This window comes from Suncus etruscus, chromosome 7 (assembly GCF_024139225.1).
Source record: "Suncus etruscus isolate mSunEtr1 chromosome 7, mSunEtr1.pri.cur, whole genome shotgun sequence".
In the NCBI taxonomy this organism is placed as follows: domain Eukaryota; kingdom Metazoa; phylum Chordata; class Mammalia; order Eulipotyphla; family Soricidae; genus Suncus; species Suncus etruscus.
In genome coordinates, this window is record NC_064854.1 from 87951100 (window position 1) to 87977921 (window position 26822).

At 36.4% G+C, this 26822-nt stretch overlaps 1 protein-coding gene across 1 annotated transcript in view; it reads left to right on the plus strand.

Annotated features, from left to right (window-relative positions):
* The window catches only part of GLP2R (glucagon like peptide 2 receptor), a 63734-nt gene that overhangs the window by 16613 nt on the left and 20299 nt on the right, over nt 1-26822 (plus strand). The window contains 4 exon segments of the mRNA XM_049777652.1: nt 3425-3578; nt 4737-4896; nt 5724-5784; nt 8371-8440. Of these exon segments, the coding sequence (XP_049633609.1) occupies nt 3425-3578; nt 4737-4896; nt 5724-5784; nt 8371-8440 (445 nt within the window).

Below are 26822 nucleotides of genomic sequence, written 5' to 3' on the forward strand. Positions count from 1 at the left end.
GTGTTGAAATCCAAATTACAACTCAGTTGTTTATAACCTGGGCATTTTTCACTCCCTTATACTGTGTTTCAAAATCAAAAACCTGAATGCATTTTACTGAAGTATGCTTTTAGAAACCACCCAGTTGAGATACTTAAGGGTGGCTGGAGTGATAGCACAGTGGTAGGGCGTTTGCCTTTCACATTGCTGATCCAGGACAGACCTTGGTTCGATTCCCGGTGTCCCAGATGGTCCCCCAAGCCAAGAGCAATTTCTGAGCACATGACCAGGAGTAACCTCTGAGAGTCAGCAGGTGTGGCCTAAGAACAAAAAACAACAACAACAACAACAAAAGAATTACTAGGAGATGTTCAAGGTTATTTGACTAAGCTTTGAGCACAATAAAAATTCAACATGAGGAGACTCCTGGATATACATATAGGGTTAATGAAGACCTGGCTGTTAGTTTCAGATAAACTAGTCATAAAACCTATTTCTACACTTCCAAATCCTCAGTGATAGAATGTTCTATGCCACCTAGACCATGATCATATGTCTATGACATTAGAAGGGTGATTCTTCTTCTGTTTGGTTCTGGTTTGGGGGCTATATTTGACAGAGTTCAGGTGTTACTTCTAGCTCTCTGCTCAGAGATCATTCCTGGCAGTGCTCATGGGATCATATGTGATGCCAGCACATGCAAAGGAAGCACCTTGCCTTCTGTAACATCTTTCTGACTTTAGTATGGTGATTCTCAAACAATAGTTATCATTTTATTGCCTCTACTCATTACTATCTATGACCACCTCCATTCAGTTTCCCAATGTCCCCAAACCAAACCTGCAGTAAATAACTGGCTGGTCCTTCAGAAAATAACTTAAATCGATCCTAAGCTGATCAATTATAATATCTTATTTTTCCATATATGGCAAGAAAAGGAATACCCAGTCTGTATTCTTTGAATAGATCTCAGTGTAATTCAGGATGACAAATAATTTCTATAATAGCAGGACCTGCCTTGAATTGGTTTTGAAAATTAAGACTTTCAAATAGTTTTAAGGTCAGTGAGGACTTGGTATGTATCTCAGCACAGACATGAAAAAAGGAACAGAAATGAAAAAGGATTCCTTTTTCTATAAAGAGATAAAGCCTTTGGGGGCCAGGAAGATAACACAGCGGTGGGGAGTTTGCCTTGCCCGCAGCCAATCCATAACAAATGGTGGTTCAAATCCTGGCATTTCATATGGTCCCCCTTACCTGCCAGGAGCGATTTCCGAGAGAAGAGCCAGGAGTAGCCCCTCAGCGCCACGGGTGTGACTAAAAACAAAGAGAGAGAGAGACAGAGAGAAAGAGACAGAGAGAGAGAGAGACAGAGAGAGAGAGGCACAGAGAGAGAGAGGCACAGAGAGAGAGAGGCACAGAGAGAGAGAGAGAGAGAGAGAGAGAGAGAGAGAGAGAGAGAGAGAGAGAGAGAGAGAGAGAGAGAGAGAGAAGAGGAGATCAGGCATTCGCACACAACTGATCCAGGTTCAATCATTGGCATTCCATGTAGTTCCACAAGCTCACCAGGAGTGATTTCTGAGCCAGAAATAACCTGTAAGCATCGCCAGTTCACTCAAAATTTAAGAGATCAAAGATAAACCACATTATTTTGTTGGTTAAAATAAATAAAAAGAGGGGACGGAGCAGTGGCACAAGCAGTAGGCATTTGCCTTGCACATGCTAACCTAGGACCAACTGCGGTTTGATCCCCTGGTGTCCCATATGGTCCCCCAAGCCAGGAGCAATTTCTGAGCTCATAGCCAGGAGTAATCCCTGAGCATCATGGGTGTGGCCCCAAAACAAAATAATAATAATAATTAATAATAATAATAATAAAAGAGAGCCTGTAGAAGTCTCCAGGTAAGAGAGAGTGATTATGAGACTAACATTTTCTAAATACTCATGTTCTAAGCATTTTTTACCCTGAGTTATTTTTTTTTTATAACCCTTAAAAGTAGCTCTCTTGTTCTTACAAGAAACAATATCCTCAAGAGTTATACTTTAGCTGGCTCTCAGAGTTTCCAGAATTGGACCTCAAGATTACATTTTATTATGCTGTATTAAACTTTGTGCCTCAATTCGCTCTTTATTGAATCAAGAAATATATAGTACCTCTTCCCAGAGCAGTAGAAATTGAATAGCAGGTAGGGCAATTGCCTTGCACACAGCCAATCAAGGCTTGATCCCTGGCATCCTATATGGGCCCCTTATCTTGCCAGGAATGTCAGTAATGATTTCTGAGTGCAGAGTAAAGAATATCTCCTGAGCACCAAGTATGCTCACACCCAAACTGTACTTCTTTTTGCAGTGTTTGTAAGAAATAAAAATACTCATAAATATATGCATGTGTAAATGGCTTGGTTCTGGTTTGGGGCATCAACTAGCATATTGAACGTATATACAGATGTTAGTTAATATTCTCACTCCACAGATTATGAAATTGAGACATAGAAGTAAGATATCTTTTTTTCTTTATTTAAACATCTTGATTACAAATATGATTGTGATTAGGTTTCAGTCATGTAAAGAACACCCCCCTTCACCGGTGCAACATTCCCACCACCAATGTCCCAAATCTCCCTCCATCCCATCCCACCCCCACCTGTACTCCAGACAGGCTTTCCAGTTCCCTCATTCATTCACATGATTATGGTAGTTCTCTGTGTAGTTCTTTCTATAACTGCACTCACCACTCTTTGTGTTGAGCTTCATGAAGTGAGCTGGAAGTTCCAGCCCTCCTCTCATTGTCTCTGAGGATTGTTGCAAAAATGACTTATTTTTCTTAAAACCCATAGATGAGTGAGACTATTCTGCGTGTCTCTCTCTCCCTCTGACTTATTTCACTCAGCATGATAGATTCCATGTACATCCATGTATAGGAAAATTTTATGATTTCATCTCTCCTGATGGCTGCACAATATTTCGCTGTGTATATGTACCACAGTTTCTTTAGCCATTCGTCTGTTGAAGGGCATCTTGGTTGTTTCCAGAGCCTGGCTATTGTGAATAGTGCTGCAATAAATATAGGTTTGAGGAAGGGGTTTTTGTGTTGTATTCTTGTGTTCTTAGGGTATATCCCTAGGAGTGGAATAGCTGGGTCAAATGGGAGCTCAAATTCTAGTTTTTGGAGGAATCTCCATATCGCTTTCCATAGAGGTTGGACTAGATGGCATTCCCACCAGCAGTGGATAAGAGTTCCTTTCTCTCCACATCCCACCAGCACTGATTGTTCTCATTCTTTGTGATGTATGCCAATCTCTGTGGTGTGAGATGGGATGAGAAGTAAGACATCTTAAGCAGTTATCCACCTGAAATACATTGGGAATCTCTGTTACTTAGTGATACACACATTCTTGTTGGTATAATTCTTTTAAAGGAGGCACTTGCTTGTCTCCTTGTACAGAAAACTACACTGCACACGCAATTATATCCACATGAATTTGTTTGCATCTTTTATCCTGAGAGCTCTGGCAGTGCTGGTGAAGGATGTTGTCACCCATAACTCTTACTCCAAGAGACCAAATAGCGAGGAAGAGTGGATGTCTTACATGTCAGAGGTATGTCTTTACTACCATTGATCTTCTCTAGTTGGTCAATGAAGCCAATTAGACCCAGAGTTATCTTTGTAGTAGGGGTTTTTACTTATAAAAAGCAATTGTTTAGTTATTTATTTAATATTAATGATGATAATTGGGCTTTATATTTCTTCCAATGATAGATGCAGTAACTGCATTTTTAGTAATTTGTCCACCCTCATTTTATTGCATAAGATTGTTTAAAGCATTGTATAGATTTAATGTGATCCCTCTAAAGATATCCATGACATTCTTCAAAGAAGTGGATCAAACACTTATAGTTTCTTTTTTAAGATTATTACATTTCTAGAGGCATTCCTTTTTGTTTCTGATATTACTAGTATATTCACTCTCATGTTCTCTTGCCAGTATTTTCTGTTTTATTTCGTTTAAAAATATATTCATACTTTGGGGGCTAGAGAAGGATTAGGGCATTTGATATTTAATTTGCAGTTATTTTCTAATATTTTTGAATAATATACAGAATAATTATTTTAACCTAATTTTCTCATAGTAAATAGTAAATGCATAGTAGAGCTTTAAATTTCACTATAGACATCGTATAGCTTTATACCAAAGTATAACTCAGTAGTTTGCCTATATTTAGTTTGTAAATCAATTTTAATGAAATATTTTATTTAAAGCATTGTGATTTACAAAGTTATTCACAGTTAAATTTTAGACACATATATAAAATATTTGTGGATCATAAAGTTTTCATATATACACTGGAATACAGCCTAGCTGTAAGAAATGATGCAATCATACAATTTCCTGCAACATGGATGGAACTGGAAATCAACCTTAATTTACCAATCTTTTTTGATATATGGAATATTTTAAATTTTTTGTTTTAATTTTCTGGCATATCAAGATTTGTTTTAGTTATTTCTATATTAATTGAACTAAGATCAGTGTTTCTTAGATGATGATGAAGCCTCTTTCTGTCTAAAAATGTCAATGTCAAAAAAGTAAGTTGGGCTTTAATACCTATATGAAAACTTCCCTTGTTGTTACTATTGCTGACCTCTCTGAAATAAAAAAAAGGAGAGGAGAGAGAGAAGGAAGTCTCTTGTCCCCATTTTGGGCTCAAGTGTTGTGAAAGCTTAATTTTACCCATAAATTCTCTGCCTTCTGTAGGTATCACTGTCCTGCCGCACAGTCCAGATTCTCCTGCACTACTTTGTGGGCACCAATTACTCATGGCTGCTTGTTGAAGGCCTCTATCTCCACTGGCTGCTAGAGCCCACAGTGCTTTTTGAGAGATGGCTTTGGCCCAGATACCTGCTGGTGGGTTGGGGTGAGTTATTTTGAATCCTCAGATATACTTGAATTCTGAAGATATACCAGAATAAGGAAGTCTGATGGAGTCTTTGGTTGAAGTTAAGAGTCTATACCAAACACACACACACACAAACACAAATACACATGACTTTATCCATATATCAAATATATAAAAACATTGATAAAGTTTTTTATTAGATTAATGACCTCTACTATGGTCAATATTGAAAAATACCCAAATATCTTAGGCTGTGGAGCTTAAGTAATAGATCTTTATTTCTCACAGTCGTTGAGGCTGGGATTTTCAGGATTAGGGTATCAGCGTAGTTGAATTCTAGTAAAGGTCCTCTTTTAGCTTGCAGACAATTATTTTATTGCTGTAGCCCACTTAAGGACATTAAATCCATCAAAATTACTCCTTCATAAATATACACTATTTTCCATGTTTCGCTACCTCCAAACGTACTAGGTATAAATATTATCTATATTTTTGGATGCCCCAATTTTATTTGACATTTAGGGCATCAGCCTTCAAGATGAAGTTTGGAACACTTGTAATAAACTCATGTTATAATTTGAAGCTACAGGTTTCACAGGGAAATAACCCCTTTATTTTCATTTTGGAGCCATTATAAACTTTGTTTTAATGTATGGCATAACAATTTTTTTGGTTCTGGTTTCTCTTAAATTAAAAATAAGTCATCTTTTGCTTTAACTACAATCTATAATTTATTTCTTTACTAAGTTCTAAATAAATGTTTTTGGCCCATTAGGCAGGACTTAAGGAAGTTGACATGTTTGACCAATAAGCTTCTAACTAATTTTCCCTGTATTTTCTCCTAGCTTTCCCAGTGTTTTTCATTGTTCCATGGAGTATTGTCCGTTCAAAGTTGGAAAACACAGGGTAAGTATTTCACCTATTTCTCATAGTTCCATGAGTCTGGGATTTCTATTTCAAAATATAAGGTAATACTTTTTCCTACTCATCCCATTTACATTAGAGTAAAGGAGCCATCAGAGGCTCCCAGTGCCAAATGGCACATGTAACACTCCACAGCAAGACCTAGTTCTACCAGTGGCTCATAGAGCCAGGCTGAGTATAACTAGGAGTGACCCCAGATTCTTAATCAGTGCTTGAAAGATTAGTACTATCCTCACTGGTAAGTAGTCAAAAAGTTTTAAATAATAATTGGTTTGTTAATTAAATCGCATATATGTATGTGCATATTAGCAGAAAATTACCACAAAATTAGTAAACTGGACTCAAGAAACCTGAATATTATATGTGTGTATATATTTTGTATATAATAAATTATATATATATGAATTTTATTGTTGGGCCAGAGAACTAGTACAGCAGACAAAGCATTTGCCTTGCACTCAACTGACCTGGGTTTGATCTCTGTCACTGGGTTTGATCTTTGTCCCCTAGCAGATATAATCCTTTAATACTAAGCCAGGAAAAGGCCTTGAGCACTTCTGGGTGTGACTCATCCAAATCAAAAAGAATGTTTATTGTACTGACATTTAGATGAGTGGGGGGGGGACAGAATAAAATGACAAAAGTTCAAAGAATGAAAGTATAGAAACTTCCAATTATCAGATAATACATGGCAGTAAATTTATGGTTTATATAGCAATACTGTTCCATATATTCTAGAGTTTCTAAGAAAGTAAATCTTAAAATTTCTCATTATGAGAAAAAATATGAATATGGATGGTGAATGATGTGAATCAGACTTATTATTGTTATTATTTCATAAGATAAAATTCAATTTTGATATTGAACTCAAAATTTAATATTGCATACTGGTAATCCTAGAAATCAATATGACTTAAAATTACATTACAATCAAATTTTTTTTGAATTAGAGCACTGTGATTTATAAAGTTATTCATAGTTGAGTTTGAGACATACAATGTTCCAGCAGCAGTTCCATAACCAGTGTTAACCACTCTCCATCAATATTCCCAGAGTTCTTCCAATATCTCTGCCTCTCCTGCAACCTGCCATCTTAAAAGACACATTTTATTTTATTTTATTATTTTATTTTATTTTATTTTATTATTGTTTTAGAGCCACATCTGGCTGCACTCAGGGTTTACTCCTGGTTCTACTCTTTGAAATTGCACCTGGCAGGCTTGGGGAACCATATGGGATGCCAGGGATCAAACACGGGTTTGTACTGGGCAGGCCGCATGCAAGGCAAATGTTCTAACACTATGCTATCACTCTGGCCCCAACAGACACATTTTAAAGTTTGGTTGTTGAAGTTTGGTTCTCATGATTTCAGTGCTGTTGACTTCATGTTGGGTATTTAGTTCTGTCCTTCCTTAACACCAACAAAGTACCTGAATCCCCTTGATCCATGTCCCCCATTATTTCCAGATCTGTTTTTCTCCCTCTCTACTCTCTTTTCTTCTTCTCACTATGTAGGGGAGTGTTATAGGCAACCTCACTTCAAACTGTTTCATTTCCTCATGCATTTATTCTAAAGACTACATCTGAGCAATATCACCATGTATTTATCTTTTTTTTTTGACTTATTTCATTTAACATGATATCTTTCAGTTCCATCAATGTTGCAGCGAATATATTATAGTAATATTCTTTGGATCTATGTAGTATTCAAATGTAAATATATACATAAATATATACTTACATACATATGCACTACATACTCATGAGACACTGGAAATCTAGGCTGACTTTAAATCTTAGCTATTGTACTGGGTGCTGCAATGAATATTGATGTTCATATATCTTTTAAAAAACATGAGCCAACAATTAACATTTATATTCCTACAGTTTAGCCCCAGCCAGCCATAAAAGGGATCTACCCTGTAAGAAAGACCTTACATAATTATGATTAGCTGGCTGATTCTATAATTCCCCCCCACCCCAGGTGGAAAGACTGTGTGTAGAGAGCTGTTGGCAATAAGAAGAGACAGTTGAAGGACAAGTGGATTGAACTGTTTTCACCCTGGCTAATGCTTTTCTCCCTGATTTGGACAGATCTTTTGCTATCTTCAGATGTATTCTTTTGTCTTACATCCTATACCTATTCCTTTTATCTGGCCCTCAATATGACATTACCCTGGTCCCAAGCCCATCTTTCTCTCTCTCTCTCTCTCTCTCTCTCTCTCTCTCTCTCTCTCTCTCTCTCTCTCTCTCTCTCTCTCCCTCATTTTTTTCTCTCCTGGCCTAGGAGTTTGTCATAGGCCTCTGGGTTTCTCTAATAAAAAAGACTGAAATATTTGTCAGAGTCTTGCCTGCAAGGCCCTGTGGACAACAGCAACATATATAAATAAAGAATACTTTAATGTTAAGAAAGTGAATAGCCCATTTGAAAACAAGGTATTTAGTCCACCTCCCTTTTCCCATTCTTCAGGATTATGACAGGTAGAAGTAAATCTTAAATGTGAACGCCATGACCTCACTAAATCTTGTCTCAATCTAAAGTCTTCTACTGTTTGTTCTTTGCCATAGGTGCTGGGGAAACAACAAAAATATGCAAATATGGTGGATCATTCGAGGACCTATAATGTTTTGTGTAGCGGTAAGGACCTCCAACATGCTCTTTTTTTCCCTGAACTTGGCAGTTATCATAAAGATTGACTCAGTATTCTCATACCCAAATTATTGAGTGCAAGTGAGCCTAGGTGAGATTTCTCAAGAGGAATACACAAAAGTCTAAATCTGTTAAAGCTAAAATAAAAAGTTAGAAACATCTCTTTTATTCTAGTTGAACCAAAAGTCACTGTTATTACAAACTATCTTCTCTCTGAGTCTTCAAATTCTATGAAAATTCTGTAATCCACTGAAATTCCACAATGAAAAGAGCTGATTGGGGCTGGAGTTAAAGTACAGAAGGTAAGTTGTTTTTCATGCATGAGGCTGACCCAAATTCTATACATAGCATCCTGTAAGGTCCCCAGAGCAATGCTAAGAATGATTCTTGGAGGGTAGACCCAGGAGTAATAGTTAAGAATTTTCCAAATGTGGCCCCAAAACAAACAAACAAAAAGCAGGAAGAGTCCAAGACCTTATGGCCATAGGATCATGGAATTATGAGCTTATATTTTAGCACCATTAACTATAAATAAACACTAAGGAATCTGCTTATAAATAAAACACACAATCACTATGAATACAAATTTCTGATGGGACATAGAGTTAGTGGATTGTATTATGAGTCTAAAGGAGATACTGATTAAGGAGAAGATAGGAGTGGTATTTAGAGAAAAATGATAAGGCTTGGCATCGAAGTATTATGTTCGAGAAAAGAAGAGAATAGAGCTTACATGGTATTTTGGCAAAGAAGGTACAATATTTGAATGACTGGTAGATAAAAGATGTATAAGCAGAAAAAAGAACAAAAAATTAAAAATATGTAAATGGGACAATGATAAACCTTTATGAACTAAGTTGACTATTGACTTTTCCATTAAACTGATTATGACTAGAGTTGTATAAGAAATGTCATGAATAAGCCATTTTATTTCAAATGAGACAATGAAACCTGTATTCTTGCCCAAATCAATGAGATTACACACAAAATGAGAATGCACTAGGAAAAACTAGTATAGTTTATTAGAGAAGTCCAGAGCATTTGAACTTATTAGAATCACTAATATAAAATGCAGATTGCAAGGCTTACCTCTAGAACTTATTTGTGAGCCCCAAAGATATGAACCTCCATCATATTAATACAAAAACAACCAGATTAAAGTACTATTGATAAATGGGGAAAGAGCATCATAAACTTTATAGAGCACTTTAAATTGGGAGTCTTGTAACAATGCATATTCTAATTTTTAAATTTTGTGGGGTCAATCTCAGTAATTCTCAATTAACTTAACCTAATGGTTCAATGTTAGGATTTGGATATGGTACTATTCAGGTTTAGATATGCTACTGTTCAGGTTCTGTAAAGCCAGGGGTTGCCAAACCACACTGCTTATGTCCCGAGGCTTCTAAGGTAATCAGGAGTAGGAGATGTGATAAAGTGCCAAGGGAACAAAATAAGATTGTGCTTAAAGTGTGCATGCCTTGTGTTATTTCTTTAGCCCTATATATTATAATTTTGTAGACTTGAGGCAAAGACAGAGAATATAAACTCATAGTAAATTCTCAGGCGGTCTTACTCTGATCAGTATAGAAGTAGTGAAATGCTCTTCAACCCTGACTGCATGTTAGAGTCCTTCAGATCACCTGTGTCAAATACAAGACTTCAAGAATGAGACCCATGTAAAATAAGAGTTATTTTTTCAAGAACACTCAAAATTGAGTATTATTGATGTCACTTTTGGAAGAAACCGAGTAAACTAAAAATAGAGACTGGCTGAGATTAAACTCCATCCTAGGGAGGACCTGATGGTTGTCATTTTGATTTATTCCATTACTCAGAACTTTCCAGAACTTTCTAGTTCTGGAAGCATATATCACTGGTGATCACCAGTGTTCACCAAAAAGATTCATGAAACCATATATTTGGACTGGCTGCTAGTATAAAAAGCACACAAAAAATTGACAAGCTTTATATAAATATGTAAAATACTTGCATTACTGATGCTATAGGAGTTTATATAGGATTTTGAAGAATACCATGAATAGGGTGAAATTTCTATTATGCGAGGTGGGTTTTCAGGTACATCTGGAGAATGGAAAAAGATCAAAACCAAGAAGAATTTGAGTTAAATTAGTAGTGCCCGAGAATACTGCACCAGTAGAAATTTATGGAATGCTTGTACAGTACACCTGATTTTCTATATATGTCTGGTAAGGTCTCCTCTTACTAGGATATTTATCCTTCATTAACTTCTCTCTGTAATATTAAACAGGCAAGTCCAGATTAAAGGATAATCTTATGATTATCCACAGGACTCTGATAGTTGTATAGAGAAAATTACTATTGTTTGTGTTTACAAATATATGTTTATGCAAATGTATGGATATACCTGAGAAACACTGAAAAATTTGATTATAAATTGTTAGCTTATTGGCATGGACCATAGAGGAAGGTGTTGGCTCATCCACATGTATTAATAGTCAAAGAAATAATTTATCTCAAAGATTAGGAACTTGAACCTAATTCCTACTCAAATGCTAAATTTGTATTAAAATGCCAGTTATTCCCAAAGCATTGTACAGATTTAATGCAATCCCTATGAGAATACCCATTATATTTTTCAAAGAAGTGGATTAGATGATACTAAAATTCATATGGAGCAATATTCTTTGCAATATTCTTTGCAAAAAGAAGATGGGAAGCAATACTTTCCCGAACTTTAAAATGTACAATAAAGCAGTAGTCAGTAAAACAGCATGGTATTGGAATAAAGGCAGACCCTCACCCAGATCAATGGAATAGACTTGAATAGTCAGAGATGGACCCAGTTTTACTATCAATTAACCTTTGATAAAAGGAGCAAGAAATACAATGTGGAGCAAGGAAAACCTCTTCAACAAGTGATGTTAGGAAAACTGGTCAACGGCATGCCAAAAAAAAAAAAAAAAAAAAGAGAGAGAAAAAGGAAAAGAACTCAGACCTTTCTTAGTGCCATGTACAAGGTCAAATCAAAATGCATTAAAGGTCTTGATATTGCTAAAAGCATAAGGTTCAGAGAGAAAAATGTAAGCAGAATGCTCCATGACATTAAGCTAAAGGGATCTTCAAGGATGATACATTACTGGCCAAGCAAGTGAAAGCAAAGTTAAACAACCAAAAAAAGGGTTGGGGGATGGAGCCACGGCGCAAGGGGTAAGGCATCTTCTGCCTCATTCATGCTAGCCTAGGACTGACCGCAATTCAATCCCCCCGGCTTCCCATATGGTCCCCAAGCCAGGAGCGATTTCTGAGCAGATAGCCAGGAGTAATTCCTGAGCTTCATCGGGTGTGGCCTCAAAACCAAACAAAACAAAGCAGAAAAAGAAAGCAAAGAGAAACAAATGGGACTAAATTTAACTGAGAAGCTTCTGTACATCCATGGAAACAGTAACAAGGATACAAAGACTGCCCATGGAAGGGGAGAAACTATTCACTCAGTAATTATAAATAAGAGGTTAATATCTTAGATACACAAGGCATTGATTGAACTTTAAAAAAAATCTAACCCCATCAAAAATTGGAGAGAACTGAACAGATATTTCCTCAAAAAAGAAATATAGATGGCCAAAAAGCACATGAAAAATTACTCTAAATCACTAATCTACATTGAGATGCAAATCGAAACAATGAAGAGATTCTGGTACACACCACAAAGAACAAGAAAAACCAGTGCTGGCATGGATGTGGAATCAAGAGGGCTCTCATTTACTGTTGGTGGGAATTCAGATTGGTTGAGACTTTGGAAAACAATATGGATATTGAGATTCCATACAATTAAAAACTAGAAATCGAGATTCCATAAAATCCAGCAATATCTGTTGTAAGGATATATCTTAGGAACACAAAAACACAATACAAAAATGCCTTCTGCACTCCTATCTCCATTGCAACACTATTTATAATAGCCAGAATAGCCAATTATCTGAGAATAGATGAGTTGATAAGAACACTGGTAAATCTACACAATGAAATACTATGCAGTCATTAGAAAAATGAAGTCATGTAATTTGCTTATACATGGATGGATATTTGAGGATTATGCTCAGTGAAATGAGTCAGAGGGAGAGGGATATACATAGAATAATATCATTCTTTTGTGATATATGAGAAAACTAAAAGATAGTAATTATATCCATAAGCACTAGAGATGAGGATCAAGAGAACTGTCCATGATAGGAAGCTTGCCACAAAATGTGAATGCTGTTAAGGTAGTGAACAGTTGGTCCACTTTGACAATTATAGTTAGAACTGATCACTCTGGACAAGAACTGGGTGCTGATAGGGGATAAAGTGATATGTATGATACCCCTTTTAGGAGTAGTGCAAGCCACAGTGTCAAAAAAAGAAGAGAGAAAGAGAGAAAGAGAGAGAAATAAAATGTGTGCCCCAGAGGCAGTTGGGGGAAGGGTGGGATAGGATGGGATGGAAACTGGGAATATTGCTGATGGGAAATGTGAACTGGTAAAGGGTGGTGTACATTCTATAATAGAAACTCAGTACTGAACAATTTTGTAACCATGGTCTTTAAATAATGTAATTATATAAAATGTTAAATTTATGCCGCTAAGTGCAGTTAGAGAATAACTACACTGAGAACTATCATAACTAGGTGAATGAATGAGGGAACTGGAAAGCCTATCTAGAGTACAGATGGGGGTGGGGGGGGAGGAGGGAGATGTGGGACATTGATGGTGGGAATGTTGCACCTATGTAGGCGGGTGTCCTTTACATGACTGAAACCCAACTACAATCATATTTGTAATCAAGGTGTTTAAATAAAGATATTAATACAAAAATTTATGTTGCTAAAATAAATATATATGTATTTATGATCTATAGTTATAAAATATCTATATGGATGCCATTGCTCTTAGTATAGTATGATTTATGTTTTATAGTTGTCAGGAAAGAAAAAGAAAATGTGAAGTAGTAGCAATTCATCAATAAATCAGGAACCTGTTTTTAGAATGTTGCACAGGTGAAAGGGGTGTTCTTTACATGACTGAAATCCAACTAAAATCATATTTGTAATCCTGGTGTTTAAATAAAGTTACTAAAAATAATTTAAACCAACAACAACAACAACAACAACAAAAAATGAGACTTAGGCTTCTATTCAAATGAGAATTGAACTAACCAACAGTTCTCAATCAAGGGTAATTCTGCCATCTAGAGGCATTTGTCCATGTCTTTAGCAAATTGCAACTGTCATAAATTGAATTTGTTCCTAATGGCTTTTTCCCCCCAATATCCTATATTACAAATAATAACTACTAAAACAAAAGTTTATTGTGCTCCATACTTTAAGAAAATGGAAGTTCCAGAATGTTGGCTTCTCATTAAAATGTGCTTTCTTGAAAGTACCATGTGTGTTCCAACACAAACTGATTGAGTCAGAACTTTGGTCATGATGGGCTTTCTCAGCACTGGAATCATGTTTTCACTTTCATGTACTTGTTTAAACTTTAATGAGTACCTCCATTGTACTTGATTGTGCCAAGTTCTTTCAGGCTGGTGTATTTCTCTAACTGCACTCACCACTCTTTGTGGTACGCTTTATGTCATGGGCTGGTCCTTCCACCCTCATCTCTATTGTCTCTGGGTATTATTATCTTACTGTCTTTTATTTTTCTAAAATCTCACAGATGACTGAGACTATTCTGTGTATATATCTCTCTCTCTTTCTCTCTCTGACTCATTTCACTGAGAATAATAGTTTTCATGTCCATTTATATATTGTATAGGAAAATTTTCCTGACAGATTTTTGTATTCCTAGGGTATATCCCGAGGTATAGTTAAATCATATGGGAGCTCAATTTCCAGTTTCTTGAGGAATATTCATATTGTTTTCAGAAAGATTGAACTAGTCGGTATCCCCATGAGCAGGGAATAAAAATTCCTTTCTTCATGCATCCATGCCAGCACTGCTTGTTCTTTTCTTTGTGATGCGTGTGAGGATCTGTGGCATGAGATGACATATCATTGTTTTTTTGATTTGCATATCCCTGATGATTAGTGGTGTGGGGCATTTTTTTGTGTGCCTTTTGGCCATTTGTATTTTTTTCTTTGAGGAAATGTCTGTTTATTTCTTCTCCCCAATTTTTGATGGGGTTAAATGTTTCTCCTTTTTCCTTTTTTCTTTTAATTTTATTGAAACCATTATGATTTATAAAGTTCTTCATAGTTAGGGTTCAAACATATAATGAATCAGGTCCAATCCTACCACCAGTATCTACCTCCCTCCACCTTGTTCCCCAAGTGCATCTCTTACCACCCCCTGCCTACAAGCCTGTCAGTATAACAAGGCTTATTTTAAGTTTATATTGTTAAAGATTGGGGCCCTTGTTTTCATTGTTATTGCCTTTGGCTTATATATTTAGTTTTCTCTCTCTCTTAACACTAATAATGCCCTGGGACTGCTTGACTCCTGGCCCACATTCTTTCAGATTTGTATCTTCCATTCAATTTCTTTCCTTCTCTCTATACTCTCGTGTCAGGGTATTTGAGACAAGTCCCTTTTAAACCATTAAATTTCTTCACACAGTTATTCAAAATACTACATATAAGTGTTATAATTTTGTATTTATCTTTATTTTTCTGGATGACTTTATTTAACATAATATCTTCCAGTTACATCCATGTAGCTGCAAATTGCATAGTTGCTTTATTCTTACAGTTATGTAGTATTTTTTATTTTTAGAACAAAAACATTTTTTTATTTATTTTTGATAGAATGGACTTTTATTTTTTATAGATCTTTATTTAAGCACCATGATTGCAAGCATATTCATAGTTGGGTTTCAGTCATAAACAGAATACCCCCCTTCACCAATGCAACATTCCTACAACTAATGCCCCCTCCTCCACTCGCCCTACCTCTATCACTACAGGAATTTTACTTCTCTCATTTTTAACATTGTCACGCTAGTTGTTAGTGTAGTTATTTCCCTAACAGCGTTCACCACTCTTTGTGGTGAGCTTCAAATTGTGAGCCAATCCTTCTGGCTCTCCCTTAACTCTATAGTCCCTGGGCCTCATTACAGTAATGGCTTTAAATTTTTTTTAAACCCATAGATGAGTGATACTATTCTGTTTCTATCTCTCTTCCTCTGACTTATCTCTATTGTATATAATATGTACAACATCTTCAGAGTCCACTCAACTGTTGGACCTCTAGGTTGATTCCAAGTCTTGACTGTTGAGTGCTGCAATGAATAGTGGTGTGCTTAAGTCCTTTTGGAAGAATATTCTTCTGTCCTGGGGGATAAATACCCAAAAGAAGGATCGCTGGTCGTATGGCAGTTTAATTTTGAGTTGACTGAGAACACTCCATACTGCTTTCCATAGGGCTTGGACCAGGCAACGTTCCCACCAACAGTGGATGAGAGTTCCTTTATCACTACATCCCTGCTTGCTGCAAGCTACCTGAGTCAGGCAGCACTGACAGGGGCTTCAGGGTTACTCAGTAGGAAAATAGGAACGAGGAGTTGATGAAGAGCGGGTACTCAGAGACCAGTCACACTAAAGAGCTGTTGTAACTGAGTCCACTTTATTTGAAGTTTTGTCTCATATTTAAGCAGAAATTATCAATGGTAGGAACTTGGTATGGTCAAACATAATATGCTTTTTAGCCATAGAGTTAAACATTATGCATCAGCACAATCATTAGATAGCCCTCTATACATTATATATATTTTATAAATTCTTTGTCATCAGTTTCATTTACCTTAAACAGGAATCAGAAAAATACCTCTAGGATATCATTTTTACTAATCAACTATTAGTGAACAAAATACAAACCCATTGTCTGTTAATGTTAAACCAAGGAACTGTTGTAAAAAGGGTGCAGATAAAATTAAAAGACCAAATTTACTCGTAACCTTCACATTGCGAAGTAACCAGTCAAAAATTATTATTTTGATTCTACTAGCTGGGAAAAAATTATTGTGGATTCTATCAGATTGAAAAAAATACTGTAGAATCTTCCAGCAGCTTAGGTAAGCAGGGTGTGTTCAGCAATTCTTGTTTTAATGTAAGGGGCAAAGGCATACAGATTTTTTTTTTTAGCTATTTGGCATTGATTGTTCTCATTATGTCACAATGGTTAATAAGCTCATTGTTGCTATCCTGCCAAGCACTAACATAAGGCACAGCTGACCTTTTTCTCTGTGGTATCTATCAGGACTGAATCCCTCTTTTCAGGGTATGTCCTAATCACTGTTTCTTTTGAAGTGCAAATGTTTCTCAGTTTAATGTAGGTCCATTTGTTTATCTCTGCTTCCACTTGTTTGGAAAGTGGTGTTTCCTCCTTATATTCTCAGTATCACTGAGTGTTTTGCCCATGTTTCTTCTATATCTCTTTTTGTTTCAGGTCTGATATCAAAGTCTTTAACCCAAATCTTTTGATTTGATCTTTGTGCATGGTGTTAGATGGATATCTGAGTTCAGTATTTTGCATGTGGCTGTCCAGTTGTTGCAACACCACTTGCTGAAGAGTCTTTTCTTGCCTAATTTTTCTTTTCTTTTTTTTGGGAGGGGGGGCAGGGCACACCTGGTGATGCTCAGAGGTTACTCCTGGCTATGGGCTCAGAAATCTCTCCTGGCTTGGGGGACTACATGGGACTCCAAGGATTGAATCACGGTCCATCTTAGGCCAGTATGGGCATGGCAGATGCCTTACAGCTTGCACAACTGCCCCAGCCCCTAATTTTTCTTTTCTTGTCCCTTTATTAGAGATTAATTTATTGTATGTCTGGGGGCTATTCTCTAAATATGAAAGTATATTCCATTGATCTGAGAGTCTTTATTTTTTTATTCCAATGCAAATCTCCAATATTCTTTTTCCTAAAGGTTGTTTTTAGCTATTTGTGGGTGTTTATTGTTCCAAATGAATTTCAGGAGTGTTTGATATACTTCTTTGAATAATGTTATGGGTATCCTTAGAGGGACTGTATTAAATCTGTGCAATGTGTTGGATAGTATTGCCATTATTATTATGTGAATCCCCCCAACAACAGGGTATATGTCTTCATGTCCTTATGTTCTTTTTAATTCTTACAGCAGTGATTTCTAATTTTCTTTGTATAGGTTCTTCACCTCTTTAGATAAGTTGATTATAAGGTATTTGAGTTTTAGTGGTGCTATTTTGAATGGGTTTATTTTTTTTGTATATGTCTTCTCTAGAGTTTTCTAAATGTAGTATCATGTCATCTACAAACAGTGAGAGCTTGACTTCTTTATTTCCTATCTAAAGGAAATGATATCTTTTTCTCGTCAACTTGCTATGGAATGTACTTTCATTACTGTTATGAATAAGAGTGGAGAGAGGGGATGACAGTGTTGTCCTATCAGATCTTAGAGGAAAGACTTTCACTTTATCTCTATTTAATATCTGATATAGACTTGTGATAAATGGCTTTGACTATATTGAGAAAAGTTGCTTCCACTCCCATTTTGACAGTTTTTTAACATGATGGGTGTTGGACTTTTCAAATGCTTTCTCTGCACACTACTAAGATCATATCATTTTAATTTTTCCTTTTGTTTATATGATGTATTACATTGATTGACTTTTATATGTTAAACCATTCTTGCATCTGGAATAAATTCGACTTGATCATGCTGTAAGACTGTCTTGATAAGGCGTTGAATCCTATTTGCTAGCATTTTATTGAGGATCTTCGCATTTGTGTTCATCAGAAATATTGGTCTGTAGTTCTCAGATGCAAAACCAGCCTTAAAGGAAAAATAGAAAGGTCTACTTTAAGACAAAACAGACCAACAGACACACCAAACTTATACAAAAAGATGACAATAAATCCTATGACAATCATCTCCCTCAATGTCAATGGACTAAGTGCACCAATTAAGAGACACAGAGTGGCAAAATGGATCAAAAAGATGAATCCAACCTTCTGCTGACTACAAGAAACAAACCTGAATACTCAGAACAAACATAGACTCAAAATTAAAGGCTGGATAAAAATCATCCAAGCAAACAACGCCCTTAAAAAAGCTGGAGTGTTGGGGGCAGGAGGCATGGAGGTAAGGCGTTTGCCTTTTATGCAGAAGGACGGTGGTTCGAATCCCAGCATCCCATATGGTCCCCCGTGCCTGCCAGGGGCTATTTTCTAATTTTTTGAGTGTGGAGCCAGGAGTAACCCCTGAGTGCTGCCGGATGTGACCCAAAAACCAAAACAAACAAACAAAAAAACCCAAAAGCTTGGGTGGCCATATGAATATCATATGACACAAACTTTAGACTCAGTAAAGTTGTAAGGGACAAAGATGGACACTTCGTACTAATCAAGGGATATGTACAGCAGGAAGAAATCGCACTACTAAACATATATGCACCCAATGAGAGACCAGCAAAATATCTAATACAATTATTGACAAATTTGAAAGAAGATATCAATAATAACACAATAATTATGGGAGACCTCAACACGGCCCTGTCAACACTTGATAGGTCAACCAGAAAAAAAAACCAACAAAAATATACTAGCCCTAAAAATATAAATAGAAGAAAGTGGCCTATATAGGACACTCCATCCCCAAAAATCTGGATACAATTCTTCTCCAATGTACGTGGGTCATTCACCAGGATAGAACACATGCTGGCACAGAAAATATACATCCATAAAATCAAATGGATAGAAAATTTGCAGGCTACCTTCACTGATCACAAGGCTTAGAAATTAGATGTGAACTACAAAGAGACACAGAAGAAGAACTTTAACAACTTGAAATTAAACAACCTGCTACTGAACAACCATTGGGTTCGAGATGAAATCAATGGAAAAAAAAAAACTTTCCTGGAAACAAATGACAATGAAGACACAACTATCAGAATCTATGAGACATAGCTAAAGCAATACTGAGAGGAAAATTTGTAGATTTGCAAGCACACATCAGGAAGGAAGAAGGGGCATACCTCAATAGCCTATTGACTCAGCATATAAAATTAGAAAATGATCAACAAAAGGAACCAAAAATAAGGAGAAAGAAGGAAATAAAGCTTAGAGCAGAAATCAATGAAGTGAAAACCAAAAACAATCCAAAATATCAACGAAAGTAGAAGTTGGTTTTTTGAAAAAAATAAACAAAATTGATAGACCATTGGCAAAACTTACAAAGCAAGAGAGAGAACCTGATAACTCATATTAGAAATGAAAAGGGGGAGATCACTACAGATATTACAGAGATTCAAAGGGTAATATGAGACTACTTTGAGAAACTCTATGCCACCAACCATGAGAACCTGGAAGAAATGGATAAATTCTTGGACTCTTATAACCTTCCATGTTTGAATAAGGAGGATGTAGCATATCTAAACACCCCCAGCACTATGAGGAAATTAAAACGGTAATCGAAAGTTTGCCCAAAAACAAAAGCCAAGGCCCAGATGGATTCACTAATAAATTCTTTCAAACCTTTCAAGAGGAATTACTACCATCCTGCCAGGTTCTTTCATGAAATTGATAAAATTCGAACACTTCCAAACAGCTTTTATGAATCTTTTGAGATATTCTTGTGGGGGTGGATTCCAGGATGCATTTTCATCACACACACTGCCTGGTCTTGTTGAGTTTGAGAAATGTTTTGCAGCAGAAAGGGCTCTGGTAAAGTTCTTGCACTGGGAATCCTTCTGGAGCTGCGTCTGGTTTGAAGCAACAGTCCAGATTGGGGCGGGGGTGAGAAGGAGGGCCACAGAGCATGAGTCAGCAGGGGTGTTGGTTGTATTTCTTGCTGGGGGATAAGATGTTGGGCTGAGTGGGTGTCTCTTTGCTTGGGAGCTGGGAGCTAATTGGAGCAGGAAGTCGGTCTTGATAACTAATGGGTTAAGAACTGAGGGTAAAGAGAGTTAATAAGGTGGGATATCAACTAGGAAATGAGAGGTGAAGGGATAGTAGAATTTCTGAAGTTGGGGAGGAGGGATAGTATATAGGAGGAGCTATATACACTATAGGCATGGGTTTGGCTCTCATAGAGGAGTCCTCTATGTACTCATGCCCACATGAGTCCTCTCTCTATGTACAAATGCCCACATAAAGACATATATTAGTGATCAATTCTTAAGATGTTGTTAGGGGTCTGACCCTAATAGGATGGGTCTGAGCTCTTAAGGACTAGTTGAATTAAGATAAATAATTAGCTTAGGTATAAAAGCTTAAGAAAAAAGAGGAAGGAGGAGCAAACTATAAGAGAGAGGAGAACAGAAAATAGGTAAATGTAGTAAAAAATAAAGTAAAAATTAATCAATCAAAGAGATTGGGGTCAGTGCATTGGAGTTGGAAGGTTTTTCCAGTTTCTGGGCATTTCGGCAGTGATGGGGTTGGGCCTTGCTAAATGAAGGTTTCAGGGTTAGATAATGGCTGGAGCAGTTTAGGACAAACATAGGTTTCAAATCTTGAGTACTAAACAATGTGTTAATGAGGCCTACCTTTGTAGGTGGCTACCCTATATAGTATGTGTCCACTACATCTTAGGTATGGAAGTTCCTTTCCTAAAGAGAACCTAATAGTGTGGGTTTTATTTGACATTGGTTGAGTTGGTGATGATGACGAATAAGAGGAAGAAGAAGAAAGGCGAGAAGAAAAGAAGTAGGGAGAAGCGAGAAGAAAAGAGAGAGAAAGGAAGTGATAATTTGTTCAAATGTGTTTGATGGGTAGGTCCTGTAATTTAAGTCTGTGGCTTGCAGTTGACGTTTTGGTGGTCTGAATGATCATATGCTTCAGGTCCTAATAGAGGACATAAACTAGAGAAAAAGTGTATATTGGAGAGTTTTATCAAAATATTTTCATAGTGAAAACTGAGTATGGTATCTAGTATGACTGAGCACCGAGGTGTCTTTGTATCCAAGAATCCCTGGGGACAGAGAAGCTGAGAGGTTATTTTATACCTAGGAAGATTAAGGAAGTCTCTGGCTTCCAATTATATTCTTCACCTGTTTCTGTGTATAAGCTCCCTAAGACATTATTATAGACCTTTGTAGTAAAAGGCTGATTACCTGTTCACTCTAAACTGTTGGAAACATTGTTGTTGTTTTCTTTATGGTATAATGAATTGTCAAGTCTTTGTGATGTTCCTTTTCCACTTGTTTTTGAACACTACTCCCCATGTTAACAACTACAGTGCTTGGAGTTTCTGCCCTATTAGACCATTGTATTTGTTCTTGAAATATTACATGTATATATGGTGTATATTCTAAGTCCCTCAGAAAAGTGCTATCATTCTGTGTTTATCCTTCATTCTCTGGCTTACTTCATTTAACATAGTATTTTGTAGATCCATCCATATTGCTGAAAAGTCCATGATTGTATCACTTCTAACTGCTATGTAGTATTCCATTGTGTATAAGTACCACATCTTCATGATCCACTCATCTGTTGTTGGACAGCAAAGTTGGTTCCAAATCTTGGCTATTATACTGAGTGCTGTGATAAATAGTGAAGTGCACACATACTTCAGGATGAATGTCCTTCCAACTTGGGGACAGATACCCAGGAGAGCAATTGCTGGGTCATATGGGAGCTCAATTCTGAGTTTACTGAGCACTCTCCACACTGTTTTCCATAGGGGTTAGACCAGGCAGCATTCTCACGAGCAGTGGATGAGAGTTCCTTTCTTACCACATCTCCCCAACAGAGATTGTTCCTGTTATTTTTGATGCGAGTCATCCTCACTGGTGTAAGATGGTACCTCATTGTTGTCTTGATTTGAATTTCCCTAATGATGAGTGATGGTGAGTATATTTTTATGTGTCTGTTGGCCATCTTTCAGTCCTCCTTGGAGAAATGTCTATTGATTTCTTCCCCCCATTTTTTGACGACTTTATTAGGTTTTTTTGAGCTAACCTTTCTGAGTGCTTTTTATATCCTAGGTAGCAGCCTTTTATCTGAGGTGTTGAGTGCAAAAATATTTCCCATTCCATTAATTGTCTTCTAGTATTAAGTAGGGTTTCTTTCACCATGAAGAAAGTTTTAGTTTGATGTAGTTCCATTTATTTAGGTCTAATGCTAAAGTTCTTGCCATTGCCATTCTATTCTCAAAGACTTTTTTGATATATAGGTCAGGGAGTGTTCTGCCTATTTTTCTTCAATAAACTTTATAGATTTGGATTTTATTTCAAGGTCTTTAATTCTTTTGAGTTGACTTTTGTGTAAGGTGTGAAGTATGAATCAGTTTTTAATTTCTTACAGGTGGTTATCCAGTTGTTGCAACACCATTTGTTGAAGAGACTAGACTGTCTTGGTTCCATTTAAAGTTCTTGGCTCTTTTGTCAAATATTAGTTGACTATATATTAGGGGGTTTATCTCTGGATATATTATGTTCTAAACCACTGGTCTGAGACTTTGTCTTTGTTCCAGTACCGTGCTGTTTTGATTACTATGGCTTTATAGTAAAGCTTCAGTTTAGGTAAAGAGAAGCCAACAAGGATTCTTGTTTTTCAGTATGAATTTGGCTAAGCAGTGTTTTTTTGTGGTTCCAGATGAATTTTATAAATGATTGTTCTAAGTCCTTAAAAATGATTTCTGAATTTGGATAGGGATTGCATTAATCTATATAGAAGTTTATGTAAGATAGTCATTTTAACTATGTTGATTCTACCTACTCATGAGCATGGATGTTCTTCCATTTCCTTAGGTCCTCTTCCATTTCTTTCTGAATTGTTTTGAAGTTTCCATGGTATAATAGATCTTTCACTTCTCTTGTAAGGTTGATTCCTAGGTACTTTATATTTTTTGATATTTTTTTAAATGGGATTGTCTCCTTAATCTCTTTCTCCTCTACTTTGTTATTTGTACAGAGGAACTCTACTGTCTTCTGTGTATTGATTTTGTAGCTGGCCACTTTGCTGTATTGGTTAATTGTTTCCAGGAGTTTTACTGTGGACTCTTTAGGGTTTTCGATGTATATCATCATATCATCTGAAAAAAGAGATAGTTTGAGTTCCTCCTTCTGTGGGAGGTAATCTTTGTGAGTATTTTATGTTAAATATCAACTCTTTTTCTGGTGTATTGAGTTTTTATTTTCTCCCATTCAGTTTGTTGTCTTTTAATTTTAGTCAATGTTTCTTTTCCCATACAAAACCTTTTTAGTTCAATGAAATTTCATTGGTTCAATTTTGATTCTGAAGCCTTTGTCATAGGCATAGCATATATATAGACTTCTTTGAGTCTAGGTCTTGGAGCATTTGCCTATGATTTCCTCAATGTACTTTACAGATCAAAGTTTGATCTTAAAGCCTTTAATTCTCTTTGAAATGACATTTTTGTATGGTGTGAGATAGAGATTTATTTTTAATTTCTTACACGTGGTTACCCATATTTTGTTCTCAGTTCCTTTCTTATAAAAATTAGTTGAACATATACTTGGGGTTCTGAACCATTTCTTAAAGTCTGTTTTTCTTCCAATACCATGCTGTTTTGATCATTATGGATTTGTAGCACAGCTTCAAGATGTCTCTCAGTTTTTTTTAATGACTTTGGCTCTCCAGTCTTTTTGAATTTATATCATTCAAGGAAATTTGTCTGAAATGTTCTTTTATGGAAATATCTCTTAAGCTTTGGGCAATAGTGTAATGTTAACTTCATAGAGGGTGTTAGGAAAGAATCCTGTGTTTAAATATTTTAGAAGAGCTTAAGGAGTAAAAGCAGTAAATCTTCCCTAAAGGGTTAGTAAAACTTATCAATGAACCTATCAGGATCAGGATTTTGTTCTTGGACACATTCTTAAGTATTGTTTCAATTTCCTTACTTGTGATTTGTCCTGCGTTAGGCTTTATATTTTCTCCTTATTCATCTTTGGGAGAATACATGACTAAAAATATACCATTAAAAAAGTAGTTTTTAGGGTGTTTGCCTTGCATGTGGCTGATCCAGGACAGACTGTGGTTTGATCCCCTGGTCTCATATGGTCTCTCACACCACAAGTGATTTCTGAGAGCCTAACCCGGAGTAACCCTGCGTGTCACCAGGTGTGGCCCAAAAACTAAAAAAAAAAAAAGTTTATACTAACCTCTCATTATATGTCAAGGTTATGAAGGATCCACAGTATATCCACTTGTACCATTGGTCTGGCTATTTAAACATTTTCTCTTATTTTCTTTATGAGCCTAGCTAAAAATTTTCTCTTTTGTTTAATTTTTTCAAAGAACCAAATCCTGATTTCATTGTTATAGATTAGCTCTCCATATAGCTGTGTATTTATTTGATCCATTGACCTATCAGCCTAAACTTTTTGCAGTCCCATGCTATTTTTTAAATAATTTTTATTGTGATCAAAGTGAATTACAAATTTTTCACAGTAATATTTTAGGTACATAGTGTCTTTGAATCAGGGGCATTCCCACCACCAGTGTTGTCCTCCCTCCACCCCTATTCCCAGCATGCATCCCATATCTCTCTCTTTTGCCCACTGGGCTGCTAGTATAAGTGGTCCCCTCTGTGTCTAGCTTGTTTTAGATTGGGTATCGATTCTGTTGTCGTTGGCTTTGGATTTGTTGTTTAAGTCTGATCATTTTTTTTTATTTCTACTCAATGTTCATACTGTTCAAGACTGTTTGATCTTGGTACCATCCATTTCCCCCTCTCAATTTATGAGGCAGAACAAGATGATTCAAGTTATTGTTTTTTTAAAGAAAAAAGAAAACAACAACAAACAAACAAAAAACCATGAGCAGAACATTTCCTGGCACCATAAAAAACCTCGGGATTTAACAATGATCATGTCTGGAGCCTATCATTGTTCCCATAACAGTACACTTCAAGGGCAGAGAAACCCTGTATTTCTAAGGCCAAGAAAATTCCTTTCTAATTTCCCCAATACTTACTGTGCTGGTAAGGTGCTTACCTTACCACACCAGCTCCACTTCCATTTTTTTTCTTTCTTCTTGTTGTTTTGTTGTTTTTCTCTTGTTGTAATTTTGTCATTGCTTGTTCTGGTTTGGTTTTTTTCTTTTTATTTCTTCTTTTAAATTTATATTTATAGCTTCTAGCGAGCTCTTCTCAGCTTTCTTTCTTTCTTTCTTTCTTTTTTTCTTCCTTCCTTCCTTCCTTCCTTCCTTCCTTCCTTCCTTCCTTCCTTCCTTCCTTTCTTTCTTTCTTTCTTTCTTTCTTTCTCTTTCTCTTTCTTTCTTTCTTCTTTCTTTCTTTCTTTCTTTCTTTCTTTCTTTCTTTCTTTCTTTCTTTCTCTCTTTCTCTCTTTCTTTTGTCTTCTTTTCTTTTTTTTTTTCTCCAAAGAACCATAAAACTTGAATCATCTTGTTCTGCCTCACAAATTGAGGGGAAAAAGTGATGGTACCAGGAAGCAAACAGTCACATGAATATTGAGTGGAAATAAAAAATGATCAGACCTAAATACCAAACCCAAAGTCAATGACAACAGAATCAAGATACCCAATCTACAACAAGCTAAATCAAAGGGGACCTGTCACACTAGCAGTCCAGGGGATAAAAGGGGGAGGTATGGGATGTATGCTGGGCACATGGGTGGAGGGAGGACAACACTGGTGTTGAGAATGGCCCTAATTCACTGTCACTATGTACCTTAAATATATCTGTGAAAGACTTTTAATTCATATTGGTCACAATAAAATTATTTGAAATAAAAAGTAAACAAATAAAATAAAATAAAATAAAAATACTGGCAACAATCTGTGTGACAGGGATATGGTGAGAAAAAAACAATCTGTGTGGCAGGAATATTCATTGCTTGTGGGAATGGTGTCTGGTCTAACCCCAAAAGAAAATAGTATTGAGGGTTTTCAGTGAACTCAAAATTTAGCAGCTATATGACCCAACAACCCCACCTTTGGGCATTTATACCCAGGAGAAAAACATTAATCCCAAAGGACATAAGCACACTTCTATTCATGCCAGCACTTCATACAAAAGCTAAAAGTTGGAACTAATCTAGATGTTCAAATCAGACAGTGGATCATAAAAATGTGACACATATATACAATGGAATACTATATAGCTATAAATAATGATGCAATCATTCAATTTGCTGCAACATCAATGGGACTGGAAGATAATGCAATGGTCAAAATAGAGTTGTCTTGAACACCTTTGATGGAGCTAAGGGCCAAGTGGTCTCAGGTGTATTGGTAGAGTTCAAAAAGAACAGAATTAGGGGCTGGAGAGATAGCATGGAGGTAGGGCATTTGCCTTGCATGCAGAAGGACAGTGGTTTGAATCCAAGTATCCCATATGGTCCTCTGAGCCTGCCAGGAGTGATTTCTGAGTGTAGAGCCAGGATTAACCCCTGAGTGCTGGCCCAAAAACCAAAACCCAAAAAAAGACAGAACTAAATATCCTAGC